General features: G+C 34.1%; 1 protein-coding gene across 1 annotated transcript; it reads left to right on the forward strand.

The window, feature by feature from the left end:
- The first annotated feature begins 8,878 nt into the window (after positions 1–8,878).
- Positions 8,879–12,234, forward strand: LOC104249100 (protein LYK2). Its single transcript, XM_009805479.2, has 2 exons — positions 8,879–10,258; positions 10,767–12,234. The coding sequence occupies exons 1-2, from the start codon at positions 9,559–9,561 to the stop codon at positions 12,068–12,070; spliced, it is 2,004 nt and encodes a 667-aa protein (XP_009803781.1). The 5' UTR covers positions 8,879–9,558; the 3' UTR covers positions 12,071–12,234.
- The last annotated feature ends 410 nt before the right edge of the window (positions 12,235–12,644 follow it).

The raw sequence follows: 12,644 nt of genomic DNA on the forward strand, positions 1-12,644 counted from the left end.
TTCATTATAGATATAAAGTAGTTTTATTTCATGTACTTCCATTTTGTTTCTCTAGCTTAGTTAGGTCTAGTCTTGTAACTTTGGTTTTTTTTAAGCACTATTAGTGGGGATCAAGCAATCAAACTTTCTAGCAAGCAAACAATTCTCTACACTGGTGTCTCTCTCCCTTGACACCATGTTGCTTTTTCTGTAATAGCTTTCATTAATAAAATCAAACTTTCTTTCATTCTCAATTCTCATTTCTCATTTATGTTCTCTTAATTTCTCTTGACATTGGTTTTCCTTACGACACTAATAGTCTCGTCTAGCATACGGAGGGGACCTCAATTGGCGGATAATAATTGTACTGACATCAGTTGCTTAGCCTTATGTCGCCCTTTCAAAGAATCTAAGGAAGGCACCGCGTAACAGTTATCGTGATATATCTCGTGTTTGATGCCAAAAGAGTATGAGGAGTCCCTTGGATAAATAAAGCAATAACTGTTTCAGAAAATGAAGCTGAGTCTGCCTATTTTAAATTATAATTAGGTGAAAACTCCTAGAGAATCATAGTTTATGAGAGATTCAAAGAAAGTGCTTGGGTGCAATTCTAATTCGCCAGCCTTTCAAAATAACAAGTACAAAATCCCTCTAGATGGGAGTTGAAAAGGATACACTCCATGGTAATATTTCGATCCTAGTTGCCACTGCTTCTCACTTTAGTATGTTTCCAAAGAAATCAGATCATTAACAGTTTATGTGCTCACTCTATCTAAATTAAATACACAATTTTCAGATGTCCAAAATAGTTTAGTAACTTTGGTACAATAACTTAAAAATTTGAGTGATTAATTGTGATATCATTGGATCTTCAAATGTGTAAATTTATTCCCATTTAATAAATTTACTGGGTAGTTTAGCATGGAGGGCATTTCATTCGCGTCAAAGTCTATGGGCTAAAGTTTTAATTAATAAATATGTTTCTTTAAGTTCCGCCACTATTACTCCATTATTTGGCGGAACATAATAAAAGGATGAAAATCTTGCCAAATAGTATTACAGTGGAAAATTGGTACATGTGAGCATATAAAATTCTGGGATGATACGTGGATAAAGCTTGGCCTAACGGTTCGTTCTTTAATAAGTGGCCCATTACCAAATTCACATCTTAATAATAATATTAGTTCAATTTACAAGTGCAATAGTTGGAACTGGAACAACTTCCCTTTCCAGTTCCCGGAGGAATTAAAAAATGTAACTGGGAGCACTTATATCTCTAAGTACAAGTGCGAAGCTGATCATATTTTCTGGACATTAACTAGGGATGGGAAATTTATGGTAAATTCTAGCTATAAAGCTCTACATAATCAAATTAAAAATGAAAATAGTACCACTGTACATTTTAAATAGATTTGGGACCTGCCAATAAATCCTAAAATCAAATATTTCATTTGGTTACTTAACCATAATAGACTACCAACCTTGTAATACCTACATCATCTTAACATCACTGATAACGCAGAATGCACTTACTGTCACAAAGAAGAATCCTTAAATCATTTGTTTCTTACATGTACGAATGCTAAAAATTTCTGGAATCCATTGGGCATGGGAGTTTTATAAATACTCTGTTAACTTATAACACACCCCAGGAATGGTTAATTCCTCTACTAAATTATAGTCAGAAAAAATTTCCTTATAACTTAAATAGGCACACTTATCTTCCATTAAGTCTTTGGAATGTTTGGATAACTAGAAATAAAAATATGTATGAGGGCAGACAAGATCTCATTAATAAGAATTTCACCACGCAACAAGCGACTGAATTCTGTTATCTAGTTGCTTCGTCACATAAAATACAAAAAAAGATTAGAGTACCACTAAAATGGATTCTTCCGGAACCTAGCATATATAAATTAAATACTGATGTAGCACATTCGCAACACACTAATAAAAATGGTATTGGCGGAATAATTAGGATCATGAGGGAAATTGGATACTGGGCTTCTCAGGTACAGTACTCTCTCAAACGCCTATTACCATAGAAATACTTGCTCTATTACAGGGACTTACATTGGCGGTTCAACACAATTTAACACCAATTCAAGTGGAAATTGACGCTAAAGAGGTACTTAGCCTACTCCAGAATAATAATATACTACATGCTAATATACTAAATGATTGCAGGCACCTACTGAGACAGCTACATGATCCGTCAGTAAGCCATGCGTACAGAGAGCAGAATAGATTAGCAGATCGACTAGCAAATGCATGAAACTTTTTGAATGGAGACTCTACTATGCAGACTTTTGTTGAACCACCACTTTTTGTTAGTAAGATATGGGATAAGGACAAGCTTGGTGTATCTACTACCCGCTTGCTGCCACATTGTACATATGTCCTGCAAGTACAACCTGCAGTGTGTGAAATTAGAAGTTATGTCAGTAGTCACAATATTTTGGGATGTTGTACTAGTAACTTGCTTGCTAAAACTACAAACAATATAGCTAGTAGTAGTAATGGTTTACCTTATGTAGTGCAACCTGACCACGAAAACCTCTGTATGCATATGTTTGTTTAATAGAATATCTATCTTTATTACCAAAAGAAAAAAAACAAATGTGTAAATTTAGGAGTGACAAATGGGCGGGTTGGGCTGAATTTGGGCGGGTCAAGATGGGTTAGGTCAATAAATGGGTCATTGCCCAACCCAGCCCAAAGTGTACTTGGGCTAAGATGGGCTGAGTCAAGATTGGTTAAACAATGAGTCATAATCCAACCCGCCCAACTTGACCCATATTTTAGAATCATGTTCATCTTGCATAAAAAAGTCTTTTACCTTAAAATGTGTAAGTCGAAAAAAATTTTGGGAGTGGGGAGTGGCTAATGCAGAAAAACGAAGAAAAAAAAATTAAAAAAAAAAAAAACCTAAATTTTTAAACTTGACCAGCCGATGATGTTGGTAGATCCAGCCGATATCTAAAGAGCCATAGGTGCAAATTCAGAATTTAAAGATAGTAGATGCACTTCTTAATTATTGTGCATAAATGTTTTTTATTTTAAACTTGTATTTGCTTTCATGTATCACGAGTTTACGTTTATATGGAGATCAGGCAAATTGATCAATGATCTGCACGCAGCTAACTTTTCAATAAGATAGCTTTCACGAGCTCGAAATCTGGGGTGATAGCTTATTGGCTTTATGAATATATGTATCGCGTTCGGTATTTATATCAAACTATAAATTATGGTTAAGTTATAAATTAAGGTAAGAATATATATTAATTAATGATATAGTGATGCAGTACATATGTCTACTAATACGTGCATGCGATAGAATATATTATTATTGTTATGAAACAATAAAAGAAGAAGAAGAGTATTGCAGAGAAAAGTAGGAAGAGAGAACTCTTATTGATTTTGAGATGAATTACAATAGAATAGAACCCTCTATTTATAGGGAGAGGCTGACTTAGCCACCAAGTATTAACCCTAGAATCTCTCTAAATATAGATATTCACCATAAATAAAATTCTATTTATAACACTCCCCTTGAATGTCTATTCAACAGATAATGTGCCTCGTTAAAACCTTAACTAAATAAAACCCAATGGAAAAAAAATTCTATAGAAGGAAAAAGAGTACACATATCTAACAATACGCCTTTTGGTTGCCTCATTAAAAACCTTGCAAGGAAAATCAGTGGGACAAAATCTTGTAAGGGAAAAAAAGTACAACGCGTATTAACTCCTCCTCATAAGAGCATCAATTCATATCCTTGAGCCTTCGCATTCCAATCTTGTGCACCATCTTCAAAATATCGTTGGTAGAGATTTGATAAACAAATCAGCCATATTAACTTCAACGAATTTGTTTCACCTTGAAATCATCATCCCTGATAGATATATTGTCTTCATCTGATCTTGTTGGAATCGTCACTTCAATATCTTCACATAGGGGTAAAGACTCTTGCTATCATATTATCATGCTTATAGTTATAGCAAGATACTTTTGTGCACAAATTGCACTTAGGATATGGTACTTCAGGACCAAGAATTGTACATGCTTTAAGCAATTAAAATCCTTCAAGGATTGTCATATAAGCCATATAAATAGACTTTAGATGCATATCAAGTTTTTATGTCATGCTAGACATATAAGATTGATAAAAGTAATTGCATACATCATTGACTTTATAGTTTATACTTTCAAGTGTTTGAACTGCATGTCCAAAACTATGTGTCTTTCATATGGAATCAATTCTACTTGAATTATGTCTCTTCCATTTGGCCAATACTTTTGTGTCTATATTCGATAGACTTAAGATCCTCATCTATACTTAGTGCTATGATAGATGTTATCGACAAACATTTTATATCGGTTCCAATATTTTTTCATAAAGATATAACATAGAGATCTCTTCACTCATATATTCAGATACCTGAATCTCTCATGAGATTTTATGAAGTGTTATGTCATGTGATTTTCTAGATCACCTGCCTCCTTTATTATGATCATTTGCTCATCTTCTTTATCAAGAAGTTTATTTGAAACCGATTTGTGTATATGGTATAAGCGTACCATAGACTTTGTCCTTCTAGGACTTAATATGTGCATTTGTAATGAGAATAGAGTTACTTTCTTTGGGTCAACAAATGCGTCTAGCATACTTTGCAATATATTGCAGATGAATTATCTTTTTATGAACTTCAAGTTCATATTATCGTATTCGAGGATCTAGATATACTAATGATAATTCATTCCACGTAACTTTTTCTCAACTGTTTATCATGTCTCCCCCTCATGTTAGAAAAACTAACTTGCTTCCTCAACTTTGAAAGTCCATCTTTGTGTGTCATGGTGTTAATCAAAATATACACCGCACATCAATAATAATAAGATGTAATTATTTGGTTCCTGATCCTGAACCACTTGTGAGGGGAGAAAATAATATACTTTCGTATATAACGTATATCAAACTGATATAGATAACTTTGTTCTCACAAGCAATAGTTTAGCTATTAAGTGGAGACACTCAATAAATTATTTTTCTAAACCAACTTTGATGTAAACCAACTTATCAAGATGAACTATCTTGAATAAAAAATCTGAAAATTATGCTCTAAATCAAATTATTGAGCAAGTTATCTTGCAAAAAACATCATGTTGCGGGTTAATAATAACCGCACATGTAACCATCTCATAGATGCATCTTATGTGGTATACATGGCAGGAGAATAGGCCCATATTCACCTTTTATATTTCCACCATCCATGGGATTCAATCCTAGTTTTAGTTAGTCTATGAATTAATTAGAACAAACAATATAAGAGAATTCGTAAAGAACTTTCTAGTTCTTTAATATTTACCCATGTAGTTTCTCTTTTATTTTTGCACATCATACTTAAATTAATATGGCTAAACCAATTATGCCAACTGAATAAATTATCAATATTGATAAACTTCAGATTTACACATGACATGTGCATTACCAATAAACTCTAAGTTTATTATGATATGAGTTTTTATATTAATAAACATCCACTTTATTGTGGCATTCTTTTATTTATGTAGTACAAATTGGAGAATAAAACGGGTAATTTTTCACATACATATTATCCCGCTACAAGTTGTAGTAATAGAAGATATTAAATCTTTCCTTTATTTATAGTCTCAATATAATCAACCGCTTTCGCGTGTACTTTGAAAACTGAATAAGTTTCTTTGAGATTTACTACAACACAATACCTTATTGGTAATCAATTGTGTTTCTCCAAAATAGTAATAAGTGGCTCTTCCAGAGCTCTCAATTAATTTGGTACTACCACATGTTTATCAACATCCATATGGTGAATATCTCTTTTAAAGAGAAAGTTATATCATTATAGTTATGGTCAAAATTATATGCAAGATCTGTTTCTTGCATTACCGTTGTCTTTTAATAATTATATTGCCAAAATATTTTGGCGTACAATAAGTACGTGATTAACGACCATTTATGCCATAATAATGACATTATTTTCTTATTTTATCTCAAACCTCCCTCTAGAGGTGAGTGTGGTATATTCACTACTACTAGCACGTTCATATTTTTCCAAGAATGAATATGTATTCATAAATTAGATGTTGTCACATTCACATCATGAATGGACAATAATAATCTATATGTGCTTTATAAAATCTCATGTCAAATCGATGACAAATATTACTATCACAGAGTGAAGGATTATTTTGAGAATCCTTATTGTTCTCATTACCACAATAATGACGATTATTATTTTGTCTATTGCCACGTCCACATGCATTGATACATTCATAGTAATAATTTTGTCTTCTTTCAGACTTATCACATACTGCTATCACATTCTCTAAAGGGAATGAGAATGGAATAAATTCAGTGGGACGTGTTTTCAATTCTTTGCCCATAATCATACATGAATTTGATCATGACAAGGCATATAAATTTTACCACTTTGGGTGGTTGTAATTTCTTTCAAACTCCATTAGAGTTACAATCACAATTTATCGTCTTTGCTTGTATTTAAAATCAAATTATAGAATGTCAAGAATTTGAAAGAGAAAAGTAAAATACTTATCTTAAATCCTGAATTTAATCGTGAAAGAAGTTCATGGAACAATTGACAATCATTATGCTCAATCCCAAAGCTTCTACTCAATAGGTTAGAGTCTCGTGCTGATAACGTGTTATGAAACAATAAAAGAAGAAGAGTATTGCAGAGAAAAGTAAGGAGAGAGAACTCTTATTGATTTTGGGATGAATTATAATAGAATAGAACCTTCTATTTATAGGGAGAGACTAACTTAGCCACCAAGTATGAACCCTAAAATCTCTCTAAATATAAACATTCATCATAAATAAAATTCTATTTATAACAATTATGTATTTATTATATTAGTATAACAATTATGTATTCATCATAAATTATATTAGTGTAACTTTCACCTCTGTATCCCTCTTTCATTTCTTTGTTTATCTATGGAGGTTGCTAAACGGTGATGGGCACGTGGTCTCACGTGCTTTTCTTTCTTTTTGCTCCATATCCCCACATCACCCCCCACCCCCACCCCCACCCCCACCAAAAAAAAACAGAATTTTGTAAATGAAAAAACAACTTAACGAACATGGTAAAAATTAAACTCTTTTAATCTCAGAAATGTTCCATGTCAAATGTAGGCTTTATACCGAGGAAGATTCATCATTTTAACTTAATAGGTTTAATTTTTATATTTTTACCATCGAATTCATTGGACGTTTAAAATTATAAGGTCAAAATATATACTCCAATATTTATTGGAATTTTGGTTATCTTGGACATATATATATCTAAGTTACGCATTAAAGTCACTGGTTCAGTTGAACGTGGTTAGGTATATTCGCCTCTGGCTATATAACCTATAGCTAGGCCCTAAGTGTAGATGGAATTTCGAGTCATCCATCTTTTAACTTGAACCGTCCTATAAATGCCTCAGCTTTAGCAAGCAATGAAGGTCTCATCAATGCAAGTTCTTATTGGCATATATTGCTTGTCCATTGTACGGATCTCTTATCCACCCCTAAGTCATGAACAAAGACAAGAGATCATCACACTGAGTTTAATTCTTTGTGAAACATCTTTCTTTTTAAAACATCATTTCGATTTAATTTGCGTGTGGAGATATGTCGAACACTTTGGTGTGGGATAATGGTGGAGGTAACATGTGCTTAGATGACGTTGTTTGACTTGACACAGAGTTTAAGAAAGAAAAGAATTTTTTTGAAATATGTGGTCCTAAAAACTTTGTGGGGCCGTAATATTTGTGTGACTATAAAAGTTTCTCATTAAGTGTAAATTGGGTAAAATAAAAAGTTCAAAGTTAAATTGTTTCTAAATATAGGAATGTGTCATTCTTTTTAAAACGGACTAATAAGAAAAGTATGTCATTTAAATTAAAACTGATGGAGTATATGATTAAAATATACTCTGTGTGTAACCCTTTATAGTGATTATTAAGCGTTAATAATGTGGTTTGAATTGAATTAAGGAATTAAATATCATCAACCGTGCACAAAATTAGTAGCTTTTCCCCGAGCATTTTTGGCCATTAAGTATCTCACTTACAAATATTGAAGCTGAGGTTCGATTATCATATTCTTAAAACCGAGCTTCAGTATCTAAAAAACTGGTGAAAATATTAAATAACTCCTTTGAAGAGTATTGTTTCTTTTCTACCTCAATTTTAAAAACTCTTTTCTTTTCCGAGCCTCCACCAAATAGCCGCAGCACGTAATCACGTACTCCATCCGTTTCAATTTAGATTAGATATTATGATTCGACACGGAATTTAAGGGAAAAAAAACTTTTGAAACTTGTGATCTTAAATGATTTGGGTGATCATGATATTTGTATGCTTATAAAAGCTTCTCATTAAGAGTAAAATGAAGAGTTTAAAATTGAATTATTGAAAAATTTAGAAATATGTCATTTATTTTGGAATAGACTAAAAAGGAAAGTATCTCATCTAATTTATGGAATACTAATTACATCCTTAAGAGGAAATAACATTTCACTCACATCCTTTCAATAGGCATAATTTACATTTTTACTCGCAGCTTATGTTGTGCGGTCTTTTTAAAATACTATCGTATTTGTGTCAGATCTTTCAAAAATATTTTGAAAGGATATTAAATACATTCATCGATATTTTCGAACAGTCCGAGCAATACAGATCCGCAGGCCCGGAGAATTGTGTCTACCTATCAAGTGTGATTAACTCTTCTTATTTCCTCATATAAAAATGTTCCCAAGTGAGCACATTGCTATGTTCAATATAGAAATTCCATCTCCCTTAAGAGCTGTCTCTCATCCTCTCTCCCTTGCATTTATCCCCTCTATTCTCCTATAACTAAACAAATTTAGCAGTACGAGGGGTCTATGAGACCAAACCACTAGCCAATTTTTAAACTCGAAACTTGGTTTTCTAGGCACTTCTTCTGGCAGATTTTCATTGGTTATGCCCATTTATCATCCTCGTATCAACACATAATATATGTACTCACCCCAATGCATGTATATTCATTTGTTGTTGCTCATTCTTCCTAGGCAAAATGACCTTTTTCAAGTGCATGTATGAGCTCCTATGACCACAAATAAACAATGCAATTTTAGCAAACCAAAAAGGAATTCGTTGAGGGGTTAATCATGACAGTTAGCCATTTAAAATCTTAGAATTAATAGAGTTCCCCAGAAAACTGAGTTTTTATCGGAAACAGCCTCTCTATCCCCGAATAGAGATAAAGTTTGCGTATATACTACTCTTCTCAGACCCAAACGCCAGAGTCGGGATTGTAGGGATTGTAGTGGGTCGTTATTGTTGTTGTCCACAGCTAGACTAAAAAATATAAAAGAATTGCACCAACCAAGACTCTTGTCCAAGAAATTCTACCTTTTCATACGGCGATTTGTACAGATCCAAAATATATTCATCTCCTTTGCCCTCCTACAAAAACAACCTTTTTATTCTACTACACAAATACACAATCCACGTGGAGTTGAGTGGTCCTTCACTTAATTCATTACTATGACATTCGATCTTCAACTCTGTTCTTTGGTTTTCTTCTTATTTGTGACAGTTTCTGCTCTTGGACTAGAGGATTTATTAAGCTGCGAGTCGAAATCTCCAGCTGCTTCTGGCTATCAATGTGACCGAAATGTCCAGCCATTGCAATGTGGAACATTTGCAATTCTTCGTACCAATTCATTTTACTCATCTCTTTTCAATCTGAGCTCTTATTTGGGTATCAATCGATACGTTCTAGGTGAAGCAAATGGCTTTTCGTCTGATACAGAATTTCTTACAATTGACCAGCCTTTGTTAATTCCATTAGATTGTAAATGTGTTGGCGGATTTTTTGAAGCTGAATTAACAAAAACAACAATTAAAGGAGAGAGCTTTAACAGTATTGCTCAATCATTGGAAGGTTTAACGACATGTAAAGCTATTAAGGAAAAAAATCCAAATATTAGTCCTTTTGGTTTGTCTGAGAAACTTCTGCTATCAATTCCATTGAGATGTGCTTGTCTTTCTCCAGAAGAAATTAGTCCGAAAACAAAACTTTTAGTTTCTTATCCAGTGAAGCAAGGTGATACAATTGCAGCTTTAGCAATTGGCTTCAATACTACAGCTGAAAGAATAATTGCTACCAATCAGAGATTAGAAGGAGGTAGTTTTAGACCTGAAAGCCTTTCACCAGCTTCAACTCTTTTGATTCCACTCGGAGGTAATGTTAGAATTGTGTAACTGTCTCATCTGAATTATAAATATTTGAAAAGATCACATTTTTAGTTATTTCATAATATTATGTCTCAACACGGGTTACCACGACCTTGGCGTAACTGGTAAAGCTGCTGTCAGAGGTTCGAGCCGTGGAAACACCTTCTTACAGAAATGCAGGGTAAGGCTGCATACAATAGACCCTTGTGGTCCGGTCTTTTTCCGGACTCCATGCATAGCTGGAGCTTAGTGCACCGGGCAGCATTTTTTTTTTTTTTTATTTTTTTTTATGTCTCAACACGTCCCCTTACCATGAAGAAATGTTTTTTGCTATTTGGGTGGTGGTGAGATTTAGATGTTGAAATGTTTTATGCTTTTTGAGTGGTGTTAAGGTTTGAATCTAAGTTCCCTTGCTTTCTTTGATACCAAATTGAATAGTGTGACCGTCTCATTTAAAAGTTTAAGTTGTTAGAGAGAGAACATAACGGTATGTTGGTTGTATTATGTGTCAATAGGTAAACCGAGACTTAGCTCATTTACAAACTCACAACAGCCGGATTTGGGATATCCAGCAGCAAGCGTTGCGTCAACTAAAAAACATAAAAGGAAGTCCAAAATGAGGATGATAGGAGTTTATATTGCTGTTGCTGTGGTTGCCTTTATGTCAATGGTAGCGTTTGCAGCAGTTTTCTTGTTTATCCAGCACAAGAGGAAGAGGGATGCAGATTTGTGTAAGGAAGCAGATTTGGAGCTACAAAAGTTAAGCTTAAGTGTGAGAACTACCAGCGAAAAGAAAGTTTCATTCGAGGGGTCTCAGAATGAACTTGACAGTCAGATTATTGATGCCACACCACATAAGCTGTTGGTAGAGACCTACACTATTGAGGAGATAAAGAAGGCTACAGAGGATTTCGATTCCTCCAATCTTATCGAGGATTCTGTATTCCATGGCCGGATCAGTGGCAAAGATTTGGCAATAAAAAAGATGGAGACTTGCAATATCTCAAAAATAGATTTTGGGCTATTCAATGATGCAATTCATCATCATCCAAATATTATCAGGCACTTAGGGACGTGCTTATCAGAGAGTCCTGATTCATTCTTGGTGTTTGAATACGCTGTAAATGGTTCGTTAAAAGACTGGCTTCATGGTGGTCGAGCAATGAAGAATCGATTCATTGCTTCGTGCTATTGTTTCTTGACATGGAATCAGAGGCTAAGGATTTGTCTAGATGTAGCGACTGCCTTGCAATTTATGCACCATATCATGGATCCTGCTTATGTCCACCGAAATATAAAGAGCAGGAACATTTTTCTTGACGAAGATTTCAAGGCAAAAGTTGGTAATTTTGGCATGGCTCGATGCGTTGAAGATGATATTGCAAAAGGTTATTTGGCACCAGAGTATCTTGAACGAGGAAACCTTACCCCGAGCATTGATATCTTTGCTTTTGGGGTGATCTTGCTGGAGGTGTTATCAGGCCAAACACCTATAAGCAGTGGCAATGGTAAAGGAGAAGATGAAACTAGGCTGTCTGATAAAATAAAGGTCATTTTGGAGTCAGATAACGCGGATGAGTTAAGGGAATGGATAGACAGTGCATTAGGAGAGAATTATTCATTTGATGCAGCAGTGACATTGGCAAATCTGGCAAGAGCATGCGTGGAGGATGAGCCCTCGTTAAGACCAAATGCTGGTGAAATTGTGGAGAAGTTGTCAAGATTGGTTGAAGAATTACTGGAAGGGGAAGAGCAACTCATAACCTCCGAACGTTCTTGCAAACCTTTGTTCAAGGCTGCAACCACCAGTACCATGTGATTACCAAAATTGCGAGCTTTTGTGAATTGTAAGTGATTAAGTTTCCAGGTGTTTAACTTGTAAGGTTTTTATGGCTCGTAAGATCTTCATCTCCTCTGCACTTATGGCAAAATACAAGAGAAAACTTTATGCCGCGTATTATTAACATGTAAATATGTACGTATGCAGCAACTACCTTTGATCAATAGTGATCTTCTTATGTAGCTACTGCTGTCAATCAATTTTCAGTTCATTAAAATTGTTTTCTTGATTGACCTTAAGTTCGTTCCCTTGATTCAAAGGACAACCCAAAAGGTATATTAATCTTCATGCAAATAGCCGGTTATATTCATTGTTTATTTTTCTAGCCATATATATAGCTTATACATTCATTATACATAGTTATACACATATAATACATAAATTACACATACATTATACCTCCACCGGTTATTTTTAGTTTAAGCAGTTAGGTGGGCGGCTATTTGGTTTAATTCCCTAAAACAAAAGGGATATTAGAGATCATAGCAGATTGAAGAAGAAACAGTCTTCTACTAAAGTACAGAATACTTTTATAAGTGTTCGTAACACGCAG

The sequence above is a fragment of the Nicotiana sylvestris genome, chromosome 2 (assembly GCF_000393655.2).
Source record: "Nicotiana sylvestris chromosome 2, ASM39365v2, whole genome shotgun sequence".
In the NCBI taxonomy this organism is placed as follows: domain Eukaryota; kingdom Viridiplantae; phylum Streptophyta; class Magnoliopsida; order Solanales; family Solanaceae; genus Nicotiana; species Nicotiana sylvestris.